Source organism: Primulina eburnea, chromosome 3 (assembly GCF_022965805.1).
Source record: "Primulina eburnea isolate SZY01 chromosome 3, ASM2296580v1, whole genome shotgun sequence".
Lineage (NCBI taxonomy): Eukaryota > Viridiplantae > Streptophyta > Magnoliopsida > Lamiales > Gesneriaceae > Primulina > Primulina eburnea.
Window position 1 is genome coordinate 10428032 of NC_133103.1, and position 19261 is coordinate 10447292.

General features: G+C 36.7%; 3 protein-coding genes and 2 pseudogenes across 6 annotated transcripts in view; 3 read left to right on the plus strand and 2 right to left on the minus strand.

The window, feature by feature from the left end:
• The first annotated feature begins 911 nt into the window (after window positions 1-911).
• On the plus strand, window positions 912-5589 carry LOC140826237 (receptor-like protein 7). Of its 3 annotated transcripts, none has more exons than XM_073188432.1 (2): window positions 912-4460; window positions 4654-4803. In XM_073188432.1, exons 1-2 carry the CDS (start codon window positions 1237-1239, stop codon window positions 4790-4792), a joined length of 3363 nt encoding a protein of 1120 aa, XP_073044533.1. In that variant the 5' UTR covers window positions 912-1236; the 3' UTR covers window positions 4793-4803. The 3 variants fall into 3 exon arrangements, with proteins under 3 accessions (XP_073044533.1, XP_073044535.1, XP_073044534.1); XM_073188434.1 differs by lacking the exon at window positions 4654-4803 and adding an exon at window positions 5571-5589 and having other exon boundaries at window positions 913-4460; XM_073188433.1 differs by lacking the exon at window positions 4654-4803 and adding an exon at window positions 4810-4849 and having other exon boundaries at window positions 913-4460.
• A 3151-nt stretch (window positions 5590-8740) lies between these two features.
• Window positions 8741-12625, plus strand: LOC140826238 (importin subunit beta-1-like; annotated as a pseudogene).
• An 84-nt stretch (window positions 12626-12709) lies between these two features.
• Window positions 12710-14695, minus strand: LOC140826735 (xylan O-acetyltransferase 1-like; annotated as a pseudogene).
• A 279-nt stretch (window positions 14696-14974) lies between these two features.
• LOC140826240 (gamma-interferon-responsive lysosomal thiol protein) lies at window positions 14975-16142 on the minus strand. Of its 2 annotated transcripts, none has more exons than XM_073188437.1 (5): window positions 15843-16142; window positions 15698-15763; window positions 15483-15623; window positions 15298-15390; window positions 14975-15207 (listed from the first exon to the last, which is right to left on the minus strand). In XM_073188437.1, exons 1-5 carry the CDS (start codon window positions 16140-16142, stop codon window positions 15076-15078), a joined length of 732 nt encoding a protein of 243 aa, XP_073044538.1. In that variant the 3' UTR covers window positions 14975-15075. The 2 variants fall into 2 exon arrangements, with proteins under 2 accessions (XP_073044538.1, XP_073044537.1); XM_073188436.1 differs by having other exon boundaries at window positions 15298-15402.
• Window positions 16077-19261, plus strand: part of LOC140826242 (protein TIC 56, chloroplastic-like) — a 3830-nt gene continuing 645 nt past the window's right edge. Inside the window, exons 1-4 of the mRNA XM_073188438.1 lie at window positions 16077-16192; window positions 17239-17702; window positions 17766-17927; window positions 18007-18175. Of these exons, the coding sequence (XP_073044539.1) occupies window positions 17377-17702; window positions 17766-17927; window positions 18007-18034 (516 nt within the window). The 5' untranslated portion in view covers window positions 16077-16192; window positions 17239-17376 and the 3' untranslated portion in view covers window positions 18035-18175. The remainder of the gene's footprint in view (window positions 16193-17238; window positions 17703-17765; window positions 17928-18006; window positions 18176-19261) is intronic.

Consider the following 19261-nt stretch of genomic DNA (forward strand, 5'->3'; position numbering starts at 1 on the left):
GCCATTAGACGAACACAACAAAATAAAAGTGATGAAGAAGACCAAGACAAAACCGATGGAACATCTGGAACAATGAAGAGAAGAAATACAGGTGAATGTGATTGAACATAATGTAATATAATATTTTTTTATATAAGATGTTCAAAGTTGAAATGTAATATAATTTTTATTGAAGAAATGTAATAAATTTTTTTATTGAAATAATGAAAATATTGCTAGAGTTTTTATAAGTTCAATTGTGCAAGTCTTTTTTTATTTATTTATTTTATTTAAATATTTTTAAATGTTTAAAAAAAAAAACATCTTGTTTTAAAAAAATAAAAGAGCCAAACAATCCCCGAACCAAAGGTTAACGGGACTTGGATAGCCTGTTCCGTGACCAAGACCTTAACTGACCATGAGCGGACCGATTAAGGGTCATAATTGTGTGGACCCGAACCTGGCCCGTGGCAAGGTCTAGGTGCATTCAACTTTTGTTTTCAAATGCAACGTGAGCTAGCTTCGGTCTGAGGTTCAAAGTGAAATAGAACAAACAGAATAATCACGTCTTTTCCAATTCGAGGCGTAAACTCTATTGCTACTTTTCGTCATGAATGGAAGATAACTAAAAAATTCACGATTTTCGTGTATAATCTTATGAAAGATACAAATATCTTCTAAATTAAAAGATATCAAATCGCTGTTTGAATTGATAATTTTCATAATAAATAAAACACCCATGTGGAAAGAATATACGTAGAGTTCACACGATATTTATAAGATGCAACCATTAATAATACACGGGATATAATGTAGAATGCATTAAGATATGATCACGGCTTTTATTATTGATGTTCAATAAAGACAAGATAGATTATTGATTAATAACGAAATACAAGAGAGATAATGACCATAGAATCAATCAAACGGAAAAGTACTCTCACGTGTAAGGGTGCCACCAAAGTCAATCCAGCCCATAAAATTTAGAACGGGAGACCAAAAGCGCGTGGAAAAGTATCTGTCGAGACTCATATATTACAAGAAAGTAAAAAGAAGAATATAAAAACACGCAGTTCCCAGTTTGTTGACCCCTTCATTGTTTCCTGCATCCCTTAATCCGAAGTCTATTTCATAGCCGTTAATGAATTGTTTTTTTTTGGCTTGAATCAGGAAAGGCTAGAGAGTTGAAGTTGATGGGCAGTAATTTTACATATTGATTACTTGATTGGCTCAAGGGTGTGTAGAGTACTCCGTCTAATGAGAATTCTTCTCCTTCCATGGATTCTGCTGCTGTTCTTGTTCCAAATTCTGTCGGTTTCTTGGGTTTTTGGCCAGTGTTTGTATGATCAAAGATCACTGTTGTTGCAGTTGAATAGCAGCCTTGTTTACAACTCCGCAATTTCGAGAAGGTTGGTTAACTGGAACCAGAATGTAGACTGCTGCAAATGGGATGGGATAGCTTGTGATAGCACAGGGCATGTGATAAGTTTGGAGCTCGATGGTGAGTCAATTTCACGTGGGATCGAGGATTCGAGTCTTTTCAGTCTTAAACATCTTGAAAAGCTAAATTTGGCATTCAACAGATTCTACAATAGTGAAATTCCAAAAGGGCTTCAGAATCTCACGAATCTGGCATTTTTGAATCTTTCAAATGCTGGTTTTGTTGGGCAGATTCCCATGGAACTATCCACATTAAGGAGCTTGATCAGTCTTGATCTCTCCACCCTTTTCCCAGACCGTCTCCATCGCCTAACACTAGAGAATCCAAATTTCACGATGCTTGTCCAAAACCTCACTTCTCTCATGGAACTCAATCTTGACGGTATTAAAATTTCAGATTCACCAAGCGATTGGTCCCGGACTATATCTTCATCTGCACCCAATTTAAGAAATTTAAGCTTGCGGAATTGTGGTTTGCCAGGTCCATTGGATTCTCTTTCAGAGCTTCCTTCTCTTTCAGTTCTACGCCTAGATAGGAACAATCTGTCATCGACAGTTCCAAAGTCTTTCACAAAGTTCTCAAATTTGACTACCTTGAGTCTAAGTTCTTGCTCTTTACATGGTTCCTTTCCAGAGATGACCTTCCAATTATCCACTCTGCAAAATCTTGATCTATCCAACAATGTATTACTCAAGGGGACCATACCCGAGTTTCATCAAATTGGATCTTTCAGGACAATAATGCTCACCTACACCAGCTTCTCAGGCTCATTACCAGATTCCATTAGCAATCTTAGAATGTTGTCCATGATACACCTCTCTCATTGCAATTTCACTGGACCGATTCCATCCACAATAACCAACTTAACAGAACTGGTTAGCGTGGATTTCTCATTCAATTCATTCACCGGTTCAATCCCAACATTACAAATGTCCAAGAAACTTAATTACATTGACCTCAGTTATAATAAACTCATGGGATCGATATCTTCCAGGCAGTTTGAAGGTCTCACAAATCTGACATTTATAAATTTGGGTTTTAATTCACTCAATGGTAGCATTCCCTCGTCTCTCTTCAGTCTCCCTTCAATACAGAAACTTCAGCTCTCTAACAACCAATTTAGTGATCAAGTCCAAGAATTTTACACACCGAATTCCTCCAACCTCGATACACTAGATTTGAGCAGTAATATGTTGGAAGGTCCCATTCCCAAGTCATTCTTTAACCTTGGAATGCTTAATGTCCTATCACTTTCTTTCAACTCCTTCAGTGGCCGCACACAGCTGGAAATGATTCAAACGCTTCCCAAACTTACGAGGCTGGAGCTTGGTTACAACAACTTGACAGTTGAAGTAGGAACCACAAATTCAAGTCTATCCAGGTTAAATTTGGCCTCCTGTAAGCTGAACAACTTTCCTGATCTGAGGAACCACACAAAATTGACTTTCTTGGACCTATCAAATAATCTTATTAGCGGAGAAATACCAAGTTGGATTTGGGAAATTGGAAATGGACACCTCACGCATTTGAATCTTTCTCACAATATTCTGGTTGGTCTACAAATGCCATACAACATGACTCGTACGCTTTACATGCTAGACTTGCACTCGAACCAACTCCATGGAGAGTTTCCAATTCCCCCAAAATCAGTTATATATGTAGATTACTCGAGTAATAGATTTCAAGAACCCATTCCACATGATTTTGGCAATTTCACTGGCTTTGCTTCGTTTTTGTCATTGGCAAATAATAGCATTACTGGATCGGTTCCTACATCCCTTTGTGATGCAAGTTACCTTCAAGTTCTTGACCTATCTGACAACTTACTGAGTGGTAGTATACCACCCTGTCTCTTAAGAAATAACAAGAGTCTTGGAGTACTGAATCTTGGTAGAAACTACATTAGTGGTGATATTCCTGATAGTTTTTCTGTCAGTTGTGGCCTAAAAACTCTTGACCTCAGTAAGAACAACTTGGAAGGGAAAATTCCAGCATCCTTAGCCAATTGCACATCTTTAGAAGTCATGAATGTTGGAAACAACAATATTTACGATAAGTTCCCATGCATGCTACAAACTTCATCCAGCTTGCGTGTTCTGGTCTTGCGCTCCAACAGATTTCATGGAGGTATCACATGTCCTGAGGCAAACCAAAGCTGGTCAAATCTTCAAATCATCGATATAGCTTCAAACAACTTTGTCGAGTATCTGAATGCATCCTGGTTCTCACGTTGGAGAAGAATGATGCAGGAAAGTGATGGGTCTGGCCACATAAGCTTCAACTATCTGCACCTGGCCAACTTATACTACCAGGACACTGTGACAGTAACCATCAAAGGATTAGAGTTGGAGCTTGTCAAGATTTTGACTATCTTCACATCAATTGATTTCTCTAGCAACAATTTTCAAGGAGAGATACCCGAAGCCGTAGGACAAGTTAGTTCACTATATGTTCTCAATTTATCGCATAATAGTCTCACTGGAACAATTCCAAAATCAATTGGAAATTTAACAAGTCTCGGATCACTTGATCTTTCAAGGAACCAGCTAACAGGGATGATACCAGTGGAGCTAGCAAGTCTCACATTCCTCTCATTCCTGGATTTGTCCTACAACAAGCTATGTGGAAGAATCCCCCAGGGTCCTCAATTACAAACATTTTCTGAATCAAGCTACATAGGAAACACAGGCCTATGTGGGTTCCCTTTGAACACAACCTGTGAGGTTTCTCCACCAGCAGCCGAGGGATTACGTAGCTCCAGTCTAATAGAATTTGATTGGCAATTTGTACTCACTGGTTTGGGATATGGGGTTGGAGCTGCATTAGTCATTGCACCTCTTGCATTCTGCAAGCAATGGAGGGATCAGTGCAACGAGCACATGGACCAATTTCTAGGACTTATATTTCCAAGATACGCATTCAGTTATGTCAGGTATGATGGGAAATTTGAAGCGAGACAAGACATCGAATATGAGACTTCGGATGACGACAATGAAGATGAAAATGAAGATAACAAGGAAGATGACTTGTCACGTGGAAGGTACTGCATATTTTGCACCAAATTTGACATTCAAATGACAAATGCAGTGCACAATACCGAATGTACATGCCATTACTTACCGCACACATTCTCCGCTTATACTATGTCATCATCATCATCATCTATATTATTCATGTATGGTATAAAATTTTGAATCTTTTCTCAATTAATTTCCATGTTTTTCTTTGTACAGATACTCTATAGTTGAAGCATGCAGTTCCCCCGAATATGGGATAATGAGACTAATTTCTTTTCAATGTCATGTGAAAATATTTGTTTACACACACACACACACACACACAAACGTCAATTCACTTTACCATACTGCTTGAGGACATTTTACGAACAGGTGGAACTCACGCCAAAACAGTTAGACTTCATTAAGATCATGGCAGCCCAAAATGGCAGTTCTACTCTTAATGACAAACAAATTATAACAACAACTAAAGAGGTATAGCAGTAGGACCTAAAGATTATCAGAAGATATAGTACATAATGGGATGATGCATTATCCACCAAGAACTAAGGAGAAGCGTCAGGTTTTGAAGCTAGAATGGAATCCATGCCAAATATGAAACCAAAACAGGCAATAGTTTCAGATAATATAAAATACCGATTTATGATAAATTCAGGCGCAGGTAAAAGAAGCAATATTGCCTCATTATTGTGAAGACTGGAGAATCATCGGAGCTGATCGTACACTGATGATCGGTTCTCTTTAGTTCAATGGGATTATAAATTTTATATATATATATAATTTTATTATTATATATTAAAATATAATAAATTTATGTTCAAATGTTACTTTTCTGGCAATATTTGATCTTTAACAATAATCAACTTCTCATGAATTATGGAACTCTCTTAAAAATTTACACTCTTTCTTTTAATTATTAGAGTTAAAAATATCATGGACTAACTTCTATCACTGTATTAACGTATCATTCTGATCGAAAGATAAAATGATAAATGATGTGTAACATATAACTTATAATTTCATATATTTGAATAATATAATGTGTTGAAACATTTCATGTTTGCAATAATGCTTGATTTTGGTGTTAACAAAATTTGTTATTTTGTTAATAATGAAATTACTTAAGTATGCAGTTAGTTGAACGTAACTGAAACTATCGGAGAATGCAAAATGAAAGTATCAAATGATTAACCGAACTGAACCAGTCCAACCGATGTATCAAGAACAGTTCTACTGATTGTTCTTTTGATAGGCGGTTCAGCAAAAGATCTTTAGAATTCCGGCCAGATGATGAGGAGTCCAACTGACCAGTTCAACTGAAACAGTGAAATCCGTCAGTTGACGAGCCAACTGATTTCACCAAACCATTTCAGAGCATCAGTTAGAAATCAACCAGTTTTCAGAACACGACAAGCTTATCAAAGGTGGAATCCAGCTGCGCGCTTTGAGGAAAAGTTTTTGTCCAGTCAAAGGATAATAATGGACATTGCATCAGAATTTAAAGACAAAGCATTCCAGAATAACTGTCAGAAAGGACAGATCAATTATCGAGGAATGTATTCAAATGCAACGGATACAATAATTGAGTCACATTGTACGATCAAGTTTCACGCCTATAAATATAAAATGAAGATCAATGAAGACTAATGAGAAATAATACAAGTGTGTGGAAAAAGAGAGGGCACACTTAATGTTCATCAACTTTCAATAAGCAACCAGCCCAGATTCAAGAGAACACTTTAACGTGTTACCAGTTTAGATTAAAATCACTTTTTCATCAGTGTGTGAGAACACTTTCGCGTTGTTCAAAACCGGCCGTATAAACCGTATAAAGTGACGTATGATATTATGATTTATATTTTAAACGCATAAAGGAACTAGCGATCCAAAAGTTAAAAGCTTATGGGAGGTAGTCCAGTAATAGTTTTTATACTTTAACGCCATCTCACACATAAGTCAAATATTGGGGAATATATTTGTTGGAGTTAACAATATCTTAAGTTGGACACATACATGTTGATTCCAGATGAGACAACAACGATCAACTTAACGAGTTATTTACACCAGTTTGGTTCGATTTCGAAGGATAATACATTAATTGATTGTTAGTTTCATCTAACATTTGACTCAAGTTTTACAAAAGATTGAAGTTATAAATCATCATATTATATATATATATATATATATATATATATATATATATATATTATGGATAATAAATTCTATTATAAAAATTTAAAAAAATTGATTTTCTAAAAAATAATTTGAATAATTTTGTTATTTATTTGGACTTAATTTTTATCATATTAGACGATTTATAAGATCTTATATAACTTACTTTCAAATTTTTTTCTCAAATTAAAATTCAAGCAGTTGATTTTATGTTATATAATAAATTGTAATGAACATAATATATATAACAAAATGAACTGAAACATATTTTTTAAAAAAACATTATATATTCAAACACCACGTACAAAGCATAATAAACTAAAAATCAACTAAATTATGGATTTTATCAATATATAAATCATAATCTACAAAAGCGAAACATACTTAAGACAAATAATTATCAATTTAAAATCAATGTGACTGACTCATAAAAACAATATTAAAACAAATGAAATAGTAATATTGATAGTAAAATATAACTCATAATAATTAATTTAACCTCCTCAAGAATTTTTTTACTTTTTATTTTTACAATTATATATCATGGATAATAAATTCTATATATCGATCTTTCATATATTAACATTGATGACTATTAATTTCTCGTTAAATAAATTTTAAAATAATATAAACCAACATATGTAAAGAAATGATCATTCAAATAAAATTGTATGGTAAATATCAAATAAACTCATATGATATTTATTAAATATAGATTTTAAACTATTGTTATGATTTTCACCATTAAAATTTGAAACATATCAAAAGAAATAAACGTTCATATATCTTTTTGTGATACTATAATTCATTACTTAATTAGAAATTGCAATAAAAATATAATTACAAAAGTACACTGAAATCATTGGAAAAAAATGTAGAGAGAAAATTAAAAGCATAAAACATTTCAATGTAGTGTAAAGATGAGTTATTTGATAAAATTAATATAGGAGTTACATTATATTCTTGAAGTGTGTATAGAATAATTTTGTTATTATACAATTGGAAAACAATGCACATTATCCACACTTCATATAATTAAAAAAATTACAATAAAATAATTGGAAAAAAATGTAGAGAAAAAATTAAAAAGATAAAATATTTAAATGTAGTATAAAGATGAGTTATTTGATAAAATTAATATAAGAGTTAAATTTTATTATTGAAGTGTATAGAAGGTTACATATGATGTTGAATCTAATATAATATTGAATCCATTTTTTCCTCAAAACTTGATATAATAGAAGGTCGGTGTGATATGATTAGTATGGTACTTAAAATATTTTAATAAAAATAATACATGCGACCCAAAAGTTAGAGTTTCTGGGAGGTAGTCCAGTAATAGTGTTTATAATCTAAAACCCTCTCACTCATAAGTCAAATATTAGGGAATATATTTGTTGGAATTAAATATTAATAATATCTAAGTCGTACACATACATGTTGGTTCCATATCAGGCAACAAAGACCAACTTAACAAATTATATAAACATCCAAAGATAATACATGAATTGATTACACATCTTGATTTCATCTAACGTTTGACTCAAGTTTTATAAAAGATATCCAATGTTTGACTCAATTTTTACAAAAGAATAGAATTATAAATTACCATGTTATTCATATATATAGATCTATTATACATATTTCATAATTATAATATTCTTCGAACCAAATAGTACATCGATTTTAAACATATGATTTTGAATCTAATATAAGAATCGGTTTTTTCTCCAAAGCTTGATATAATAGAAGGTGATGTGATAATAACGTTTATATTTTGATACCACATTCGAAAAATATGTAAATACTTGGATGAGACGACCATTTTCATGGATCTTCTGATCAGAATTACCCGCAACTCTCCATATTTTCCATCAAAAAAGCATATAAAGACCGCTGCTCTCTTGTTCCTTGGTGAAACAACAAAGTGATTATCTCCATTATCATCAGCCAGTAGCTTCTCTTTCGGTCGATCGTGGAGGATTTCACATTGAGTCATATTGATTAGTGATATTATCAAGTCAGGCCCAAATGTGAACAAGTTCAAATTAAGTGAGCCCAATTTGTAATGCCTCATATTTCATCACCCAGCCCAACGGAGTATTTTCACACCGATCCACGTGCGACTTTAATTGCTTTTAGGGTTTCACGAGGTGGCCAAATTCGGGCAGAACGGGCAGCTGCTTTTTGAACGATTTCAATAAACGTCACTCATCCATTTGCTCCCGCTTCTTCTCGCTATTCGAAATCCCCTGGTCTCCGCAATTCTGCACCGATTTTCAATTTTGACAGTGCGAAGATTTATTTAGTTATTTCCGTATCTATATTGGGATTTTTTTATCGATTCGAGCAAAGGAAGTTGTATACTGGTTGAAGGTTTCACCTGGAAGCTGGTGGGGGAGCAAAGAGGAGAAGAGTAAACCCTAGCTGCTGCAGTTTAAGTTGAAGTGATTTTGTTATTGTTATTTAGGTAGGTACTTGTGTTTGTGTTGAAATTTTGACTTTAGTTCTATTTGTATGTGAGTTAATTTTGCGAAATGTTCCAGTCTGTTTTTGGCTGTTGAGGTGATTGATTTTAAATTAAACGATTTGTATGGCTAGTTTTGAGGTTTGTTTATTTGAGTACTGCTTCATTTTCGTGATTGTGGTGGTGCTGAAGTTGGTGTTTTAAGCTGTTTAGTTTATTTATTAGATGTTTCCATTGACGTGTTTGAGGCTAAAATTCAGGGTTTGAGCTCGGCTTGTGATTGATAATATTATTTATTTAACCCATAAATTTCTGTTCGTTTTATTTGGAGAAAGATTAAGGAGAAATGATTGGATTATGCTTACCCAATTTAATATCTTTGGTGGATTAAAGCAGAAACAGAGTTGGGGTATTTCTCTAATCATTCCTGGAGGAAAACATTATGTGATGGGCCTATGTTGTTTGTCTTTGATGTTACGTTCATCAGATTTTGTCTTAATGATCATTAGGAGTGTGTCACTTTTTATATTCTCTCGTGTAAATTTCAGGATTAATAAATCAACCAACTAAATTCAGGAAAAATGGCTTTGGAGATCACCCAATATCTATTGTCTGCTCAATCCCCTGATGCAAATGTTCGGACTGGGGCAGAAAATTCTCTTGGTCAGTTCCGGGATCAGAACTTGCCGGGATTCTTGCTATCGTTGTCTGTTGAACTTTCCAATGATGGCAAACCTACCGAGTCTCGTAGACTTGCTGGTATTGTCCTTAAGAACTCCTTGGATGCTAAGGAAGCTGCGACAAAGGATCAGCTTGTCCAACAATGGATAGCAATTGACAACACTTCTAAATGTCAGATAAAAAGCTCTCTGTTGAACACCCTCGGATCCGCTGTTCAGGAAGCTAGTCACACTGCTGCCCAAGTAATTGCAAAGATAGCTTCGATTGAAATTCCCCGGAAAGAATGGCCAGAACTTGTTGGTTCATTGCTTGCCAATATGACTCAACCAGATAAACCTGCATCCCTGAAACAGGCTACACTTGAAACACTTGGTTATGTGTGTGAGGAGATATCTCACGAAGATCTTGTTCAGGATGAAGTCAATTCTGTTCTAACAGCTGTTGTTCAAGGAATGAATGTTTCAGAGCAAAGCCCGGAAGTTCGTCTTGCTGCAACTAAGGCTTTATTGAATGCCCTTGATTTTGCTCGGACCAACTTTGAAAACGAGATGGAGAGGAACTATATCATGAAGGTGACATGTGATGCTGCGTTGGCAAAAGAGACAGAAATCAGACAGGCCGCATTCGAGTGTCTAGTTTCCATTGCATCTACATACTACGAGGTACTTGAACCTTATATGCAAAAGATCTTTGAGCTTACGTCTAATGCAGTCAGAGGAGATGAGGAGGCCGTTGCCCTTCAAGCAGTAGAGTTCTGGAGCTCCATTTGTGATGAAGAATTAGAGCTTCAAGACTACGAAGTCCCCGAGAGTGGTGATTCTATTGCTTCTCACTCTCAGTTTTATTGAAAAAGCTCTACCAACTTTAGTGCCTATGCTGCTTGAAACTCTACTTAAGCAGGACGAGGACCAAGACCAGGATGATGGGATTTGGAATATAGCCATGGCTGGTGGCACGTGCCTTTGTCTTGTTGCCAGGACTGTTGGGGATGCTGTTGTTCCTCTGGTGATGCCTTTTGTAGAAACAAACATATCGAAGGCCGACTGGAGATCACGGGAGGCCGCTACATATGCATTCGGCTCAATCCTCGAAGGTCCAAGCATTGAGAAGCTATCCCCCATGGTGAATGCGGGGCTAGATTTCCTGCTCAATGCGATGAAAGATGAAAACAGCCACGTGAAAGATACGACTGCTTGGACTCTTAGTCGTATCTTTGAGTTGTTGCACTCACCGGCTAGTGGTTTCTCTGTAATCACGCCTGCTAACCTTCAGAAAATTTTGGGCGTCTTGTTGGAAAGTATAAAAGATGCTCCACATGTGGCTGAGAAGGTTTGTGGAGCTATTTATTTTCTCGCTCAGGGGTACGAGGATGCTGGGCCAAGCTCTTCCCTTTTCACACATTACGTTCCAGATATCATGACTTCTCTGATCACCGCAGCCGATCGGACTGATGGCAGTGACTCTAAACTCAGATCTTCTGCTTATGAAACTCTAAACGAGGTTGTTAGGAGTTCAAACCTCGTTGAGATATCTCAGATAATTGCCAAACTTCTCCCTGTTGTCATGTCTAAGTTGGAACAAACATTAAATCTTCAAATTATATCGTCTGACGACAGGGAAAAGCAAGGAGATTTACAAGCCTCTCTTTGTGGTGTGCTTCAGGTTATCATTCAAAAACTAAGCAGTGCAGATGAAACTAAGCCCATAATATTACAGGTGGCTGATCAAATCATGCTGCTCTTCCTCAATGTTTTTGCTTGCCGTAGTTCTACAGTTCATGAAGAAGCTATGCTTGCTATTGGTGCACTGGCCTATGCCACCGGGCCAGAGTTCGGGAAGTACATGCAAGAGTTCTATAAATATTTAGAGATGGGTTTGCAAAATTTTGAGGAATATCAGGTTTGCGCCATTTCAGTTGGGGTTGTTGGCGACATTTCCCGTGCATTGGATGAAAAGATCTTACCGTATTGTGATGGGCTAATGACACTTCTGCTCAAGGATCTCTCCAGTGCTGAATTACACCGCTCAGTTAAGCCTGCTATATTTTCTTGCTTTGGTGACATCGCTCTTGCAATCAGTGAACATTTTGAAAAGTACATCAGTTATGTACTACCAATGATGCAGAACGCTTCAGAAGTGTGTGCTCAGATGGATTACAATGACGAAGAGATGATGGACTATGGCAACCTGCTCAGACGTAGTATTTTCGAGGGTTATTCCGGGATTCTTCAGGGATTCAAGAATTCCAAGGCTGAGGCTCATGCTACCATATGCTCCTCATCTTCTGCAGTTCATAGACTTGGTTGCCAAAGACAAACAGAGGTATATTGACTAAATTCATTTGTTCATCTATCATTCTCATTCCTTACTTATTATTATTATTATTGTTGTTATTATTGTTGTTATTTGTTGTTGTTATTATCGTTGTTATTATTATAATTATTATTTATCATTGTAATGCTTCTACTGGTAAACTTACAGGGATGAGAGTGTGACAAAAGCAGCGGTGGCAGTTTTGGGTGACGTAGCAGATGCACTGGGGTCAAATATAAAGACTCTGTTCAAGGATTGTTCATTCTGCGCAGAATTATTAGGCGAGTGCCTTCAGTCGGATGATGAACAGCTGAAAGAAACAGCTGCATGGACACAAGGAATGATTGGTCGTGCATTTTCTGTAAATGGCTGAGCATTGTGTCCCAGCTTTCATCCAATTCTTATATGTTTCTACGTATTAAGCTGTCTGTGTACTCACGAAGGTGTGGGTCAATGTCATGTACACTATGATCTGATATGCTTGATTGTGTCAGAAGTTTTGCTGTTGCATTATTATAAATCTGTGACCACCATTAATTTAATGGTCTTTTCTTACTTAGTGAGTTGTATATTGTACTTCAATAACATTCGTACACATTATTTGCATCAAGATCTGATAATATAGGTATAAATAAACTCATTCTATGTGTCTAGCGCCCTGGAATCCACCAATGCAAACAATCAGTAAATGTGACTGGATCAGTCTTTTGCTCGGATGTCAAAAGCTTTCCTTGGCTAATGGTGTAAACTGAGGTATGCGCATCTTTTCTGTACTCAGACAGTGTGCTAATGTCTAACAAGGTCACTGGAACATCTGTTGCCCTGGTCACGTTTCTTGCAAGCGTCAAGCAACCTTCTGTCTGTACCCACCGCTTATTCATAGAATTGTTGAATATTGGAGTTGTCTCTCCAGCACAAGCAATCTCATTGTTGTTCCAATTTAAGCTCCTGCGTAGTTGCATTGCATCGTTTCAGTCTCACCTTAGTGTATCCAACAACCATTAGGATTTAGGGGAAATAACTGTTGATGGACTGCCGACATGGTGACAAAACGTTGAGATACGCTTGTGACAAGCATTTTGCCTCGGCCACTTGAGCCCATTTTGTCAAAACTAGTTCATACGCTCGGGATCGTTCAACCTTGTCATATTCCATAGATCCTTCATCAAATGACCCTTTTCTGTTCCATGAGACCAAAAATTCCAATTCCTCATTGATATCATCAACCCAATTGGGAAATGATGGCATAAACAGGACCTACATAATTGATCCGTCAGTTCATAATTTTTAACTTCATAGTAGTGGGAACTTTAAATTCTTCTAGCCCCTAGTTAAATTTGTTGAATATTTAGATATAGTATTGTCTATACTGACAGGAGTTTAATGGTACGACTTTTAATCCACCATATGTATATGTTAAAGACTAGAATATCTGCATCCTTCCAGTGGAATCCATGCTTGGAAATGGATTATGCCATTATAATTCTTTGCGATATGCTGTGATTTCGTGGATCATCTGAATTTGATTCAACCAGGAATGGAGTAAAACTCAATTGTCACATTATTGCTTCACATTACTAATTCGATGCTAAACTCTCTAAAGCATAATTTACTAGATTGCAAAACTAATATCATCATATCTAAAAACATGTTTAATATGGAATAAGAATTAACGAGACTTTTCTCCACAAACCACCAATCCCCCACCCCCTACCCCCATTCGAATTCTACGTGTGAGTGTGTAGAGTACTAAATAATGAGATTACCCATGAGTGCTTACTTGGTAAAGAACAATCATTGCGTTGCCATCTCCAGTTCTGATACAGCGTGTCCTTTCTACCTTTCTTCACACAAGTAACACGTGACGTTCAGTAAGCACATTCCTCTTCTTCGTCGAGAGGCCGGGTGCAGTATCAAAAACCCATTTTCCCTGTGACAAATCACAGCTCTCTCGTGGCAGTTCTATCTCCTCTTCCTCACTTAGATTGCTGCAGATTTGTTCAAGAAAATTGGCTTTGTACCCTTGGAACATTTGGAGACGCAGGCCATCTGAGACTGAGAGTAATTAAAGTTACATCTTGTTGAACATTAAGACCCCCAAAAAAGGGATGGGGAAAGCAGTGTAACTATGCACGAGGACGAGTTGCTGATTTTGGCGTCAGAATTTTTGGACTTCACGGAGTTTATCTGTGAGTGTAGTACGTGTATCTGATTCTTGGCCTGCATGTGATTATAAATGTGTCTTTCGGCAATCAATTCTACCAAAACTTCTTGTTTCCATAATTTTTTCTTTTGCTTCGTGGGCTGCCCTAAAGGGCATATTTCATTATCTGCCATGTGTTAACACAAGGATCGTATCTTAGGCCATTCTATTAGAATTCTATTAAATGCAAGCGAATGGTTCTTGTCATGTTCCATAGTAGTTTTGAGGTTTACCCATGTAAAATTTTGAGTTAATTTACCAATCACAAAGAACGCAAAAATTTCAAAATTGCAAGTGGAAGAGAGTACGAGTTTGTCTCGTTTTTTTTATCATACAAAATTTGAGTAGACCCACCAAGAGACCAAGATAATTACGTGGTGTTCTTCCTTGACAATAGTACACATATTTTCGCATCCAATTAGTGAGTACTAAAACTAAAATCACGGACCCAAATTTTTAACACACACACAAACACACACACACACACACACACATATATATATATATATATATATATATATATATATATTGTATATATAGTTTTATATGTTTTCCGTGTCCATATATTATTTGAACAAAACATTTCAGTCGGGCACAATTAATTCTACTTTCTCAGCACATTTTGGTATACTTTTCGAAAGTATTTCAAAGCGCTACTAACTATATTTCATTTCAAATCAATGAACTTTCAATTTCAAATATATCATCCAAACATTTCCTTAGTCAAATTTTTATATAATTAAAACTGAAATAAATAAATTTGATACATAGGTATTTAATTCAGAAGCGTACAACCAAGCAATCAGGTAATATAGCAAACTTGAGGTGTGGAATTAGCTGCTGCTTCGATTTCGAATGAACTCGATTTGCAAGCCTCGGGCGTTTTGTTCCCCCTGTAAGTTTTACATATGTAGTCCACAAATCTCTGGAAATCCTACACTCACAAAAAAAAATTGAGGCAAAGTGTTTACAAGTTGTCTCAGTGTGTGAAGAAACAAAGAAAACGAGTAATAGGGACGCTAACTTCTTGGAGAGGCTGATTATTGACGACCACCCATGGCACAAATCTGTGCCGAGGATTGAGACCAGCTGTTTCATCCGCATAAACTCTTTCGAGCTGCATTACGTTCTAATTTCTTGCTTACTGATGTAACATTGATACAAGTATTCGGGCAATGATAGATATCAATGAAAGAAAAGCTAGCTAACCTTATAGCCAAGACCACTATTATAGCAATTTTCGAGGGGCTTCGGATCCAAACCGGAGGAACCGAAACAAGATTGCCAGTCTGTGTGTCTGTTCATCAAATGTAGTCTCTCTACACAGTATATGAACTTGAAGTGAGTCTCCTGTATCAATAACTGAAAAATTTTAGTCCCGAAAACGAAAACTGAAGACGCTAATTCGGGATGGCGAAAATTACCACTGTAGGCCATTTGTTAATGGCGCAGGCCTCTACAACATCCAGCTGACACTCATCTGCACCATGCTACAGCAGATTCATAGAAGTTAGATATGAGAAATTGTGTATGTATTGCAGAACAATGAGGTAATTAAATCTTGGGAACCTGACAAATCCAAGAATTGTTCGGTGAAATCTGGGTGTTGCCCCAAGGGACTAGCCTAAGATTCACAATGCTGATAAGATCCGTCTGAAAAACCTTCACCAGATGGTTCACGATGAAGTTTGCACAAAATGGGCACAGGGATTCGTAGTACACAGATAAGTTAACCTTGTCCTCAGAATCAAGAACAGATGAATCTTCCAATAGGCTATTTGCATAAACATTGTTGGCTTGAGAAAGTGACCAAAGAATTGCCAGAGAACATGTAGAAATGAACCCAAGTACGAGTCTTTTGGAAGCCATTTCTTGATTTGATTTGCTATGATGCTCCAATTTATTGTGGTGTGTGCAAGGTATCAAACAAAGTTGGCTCTATTATTTTTTCTTTATTCGTGTTTACAACTTTTTGACTTTTCCTCTGTGGATCGGTTTTCATTTATTGCACAACTGCACTTTGATTTAATGCACACTTGCCCTATGATGAATTGATCAAATACTATGTAATTAGTGGGATATGTTTCTCTTTTGCTCATGTTAATTTGAGGTAAATAGTAATTGGTGTTTGGTGAGTTGGTAAGCTATTTAATAGCAATTGTAAAAAAATCATCAGTGTGTAGTTGGTAAGCTATTTAATAGCAATTGTAAAAAATTCATGTGTGTTCAAGAAATAGACCTATACCAAAAACTTATAATGTGTAGGTCAATGCACCAGATAAAATGGGCAATACTCTGAGGGGATCAAGAGGCCCAATATAGGAATCTGAGTGGTAAAGCACACAAATTATTTTATTGCCATTAATTTTTTGTTTTAGTAAAGTTGTTTGCTCCCTATACTATGCAATCCGTTTGCCTGCTAATTTTTAAAAGATAATTCAAACTTATTTTAGATATATATTTACTTCTATACAATTTAAAAGTCTTATATAAATCTTTAACTTGTAGAAAATGATGAATTGGATTTAGGCACAAACTCTTTAGTTCATATTATGGAGAGTTTCTTGTAGCCTCTGAAGTGTCTAGCTTATTTATAATATGATAAAGAAGCTCAGTCTAGCGTCAAACTCTATTAATTGGTACACACACACACACACACACACACATCTGAGCCTGGCCCATGAACACGGTCCTGCAAAAAAATTTAGCACTAGTTTGTTTTTGGCTGTCTTATGGTGCTTCACTTTATGTGCTTTCATTTTACAGTAGAAAGCATGTCTAATATGGCTCTTGATATTGTTTTTGCTTGTCATTGAGTTGTAGCTCTTACTCTTACTTCCATTTTCCCACGTTCTATCTTGTATGCTGTGTGGCGCATGTTCCAATGCTTTGACTACTTGGCTAGTTTTCCATATTTATTTCTGATTTTCCATGGAGTTGACCAATCATAGTTCTTTTGCTGTAGTTATCATGAGAAGTGCTGGGTGGTACTATAAAGATCGATTGGGTCGTACTAGAGGACCATCGGAGTTGACAAAACTCAAAACTGCTTGGGGTGCAGGAACAATTGACAGACAAATATACTTTTATATGGGGTGACGACATGGACGAGTGGCATCCATTGGCATGGTCTATGGTATGGAGCGTGCAATTGCTATTGATTTCAGTTAGATTAGGTGCTGCTGCAACAGCTTTTCTTCATAAACTACGGAAAGGAATACCGCCTTGGGTCCCTCTCAAGGGGCATGAAAATAAAACTTACAAACAGCTCCCAAAGAAGCATATGAGAGCAAAAGACGTAACTTTAGAAGCTAACGATGGCATTTGGCCTGGCAGCCATGCGATGTTTCTTTGGGCAGATGGCTCTGAACTAACAACTCTTCTCGAGGAGGACCACATGCCTAATAGATACATCCCTAAAAATCTCAGGTATTACCCATCTCCTTTTTTCCTTCTTTGCTCATCAATTGACCTGTGAAACTTCTGCGACAGGATCGAAATGGCGAAGGTTATTCCTGGTTTGAGGCCATGGGAGGTTCTTAGTGTCGAACAAGCCATGGATCAAATAACATATGGTGGAAAATGGCATCGAGAACCCCTTGGTTCGATGCAACCGGCCCTCCATACATCAATTAATGGAACAAAGACGTCACGGTATTTCCCTGTGACCTCTTAAATATAGCCCGTGTCATTTAGGAGTACGTCTTTCATTAACATAGTTTTACTCGTGCAGAGACTCTCTGAGATATTCCACAATCTGAGCGTGCAGACGTACAGCCACCTGGAGAAAAAAAATACCAGGATTCAACAAGATTATGGAGAAGGCCCAAGCAGACTAAGGCGAAGAGGGTCGCAGAAAGGAGGCCAAGTAGGCAGACAGTTGGTATCACCAAAGTACTCCAGCCGGCCCGCCCTGAGAAGAGCTCGTAGTTGCTTGAGCAATTCGATCATTGTCAACTTGAGAACGTGATCTATGACCCCTTCTAAATGCGGATCCCCGTACAAGTGATCTCAAGTTCGCAAATTCGTTATATAAAGATATAAAAATGCTCTCTTTCGCTACTTCCACGACCCCCGGTATCACAGGCCTTCAAGCCGAGGTTTTCGAACGTTTTTGCGACTTCGGGCTTTCCTTCTTTTGAAGAGGCGGCTACCGTTATTCTTTTCCCCTTTCCTGGTCATTAATAATCAAACGAAATTTTCCAATGTATTAAAAAAAGATTCCAACGGCTTTGGCTACGAGGGGTGCTAACCCGACCACCCAACCCAGCAGGTCAGGGCCGGGCCGGCCGGCCATAGGTTCGAATCCTGCCATCTTTCTTGTGGATCATCGTGTGATTACCGGAGGATAAGAATAAGAAAGCAGAAATTTTGAAATGAGCACGAAATGTCAATATATGAATTGTTTCATTGTTCGTTATTTCCGGGTCTTTTCGTTGCATTCACTTACAACAAGAAACAACCACCCGTGTTTGGTGCAGCACTTGCATTTTGGTGTATTCTTCTTTCTTCTTGGTCTTTCGTTCCGTCATATTCCTAATAACTTATCCAATTGCAACGTATTAACCGCTAATGCACCTTTCTTTTATCAAATCTCAGGGACATGGTCTAATCATGAGGGTAGTATTTGAAATTTCATTTGGTGTTTGGTTTAAAATTTAAAAATGGTATTTACAAATTCATTTTTTATTTGGAGAAAAAAGGATTCGAATTTGGAATTTTAAAATTTTACTAAACTACCCTTAGAAACTTTTGGTAGATAATGATGTGTTGGATAAAAAAGTAATTTTATGTTTTTAAAATCCAAATCCCACCAAATCTTATCAAATTTGATGGGAGTTGGATATACTTGTGGAAATCCTATGAAATCCCATGAAATCATAAGCAAATCTGAATTTTTTTTTTTAATATCTTGCCAAACAGTAAAACTAGGATTTTGAAATCCAAATCCCATAAAATCCTCCCAAATCCAGGTTGTCAAACACAGT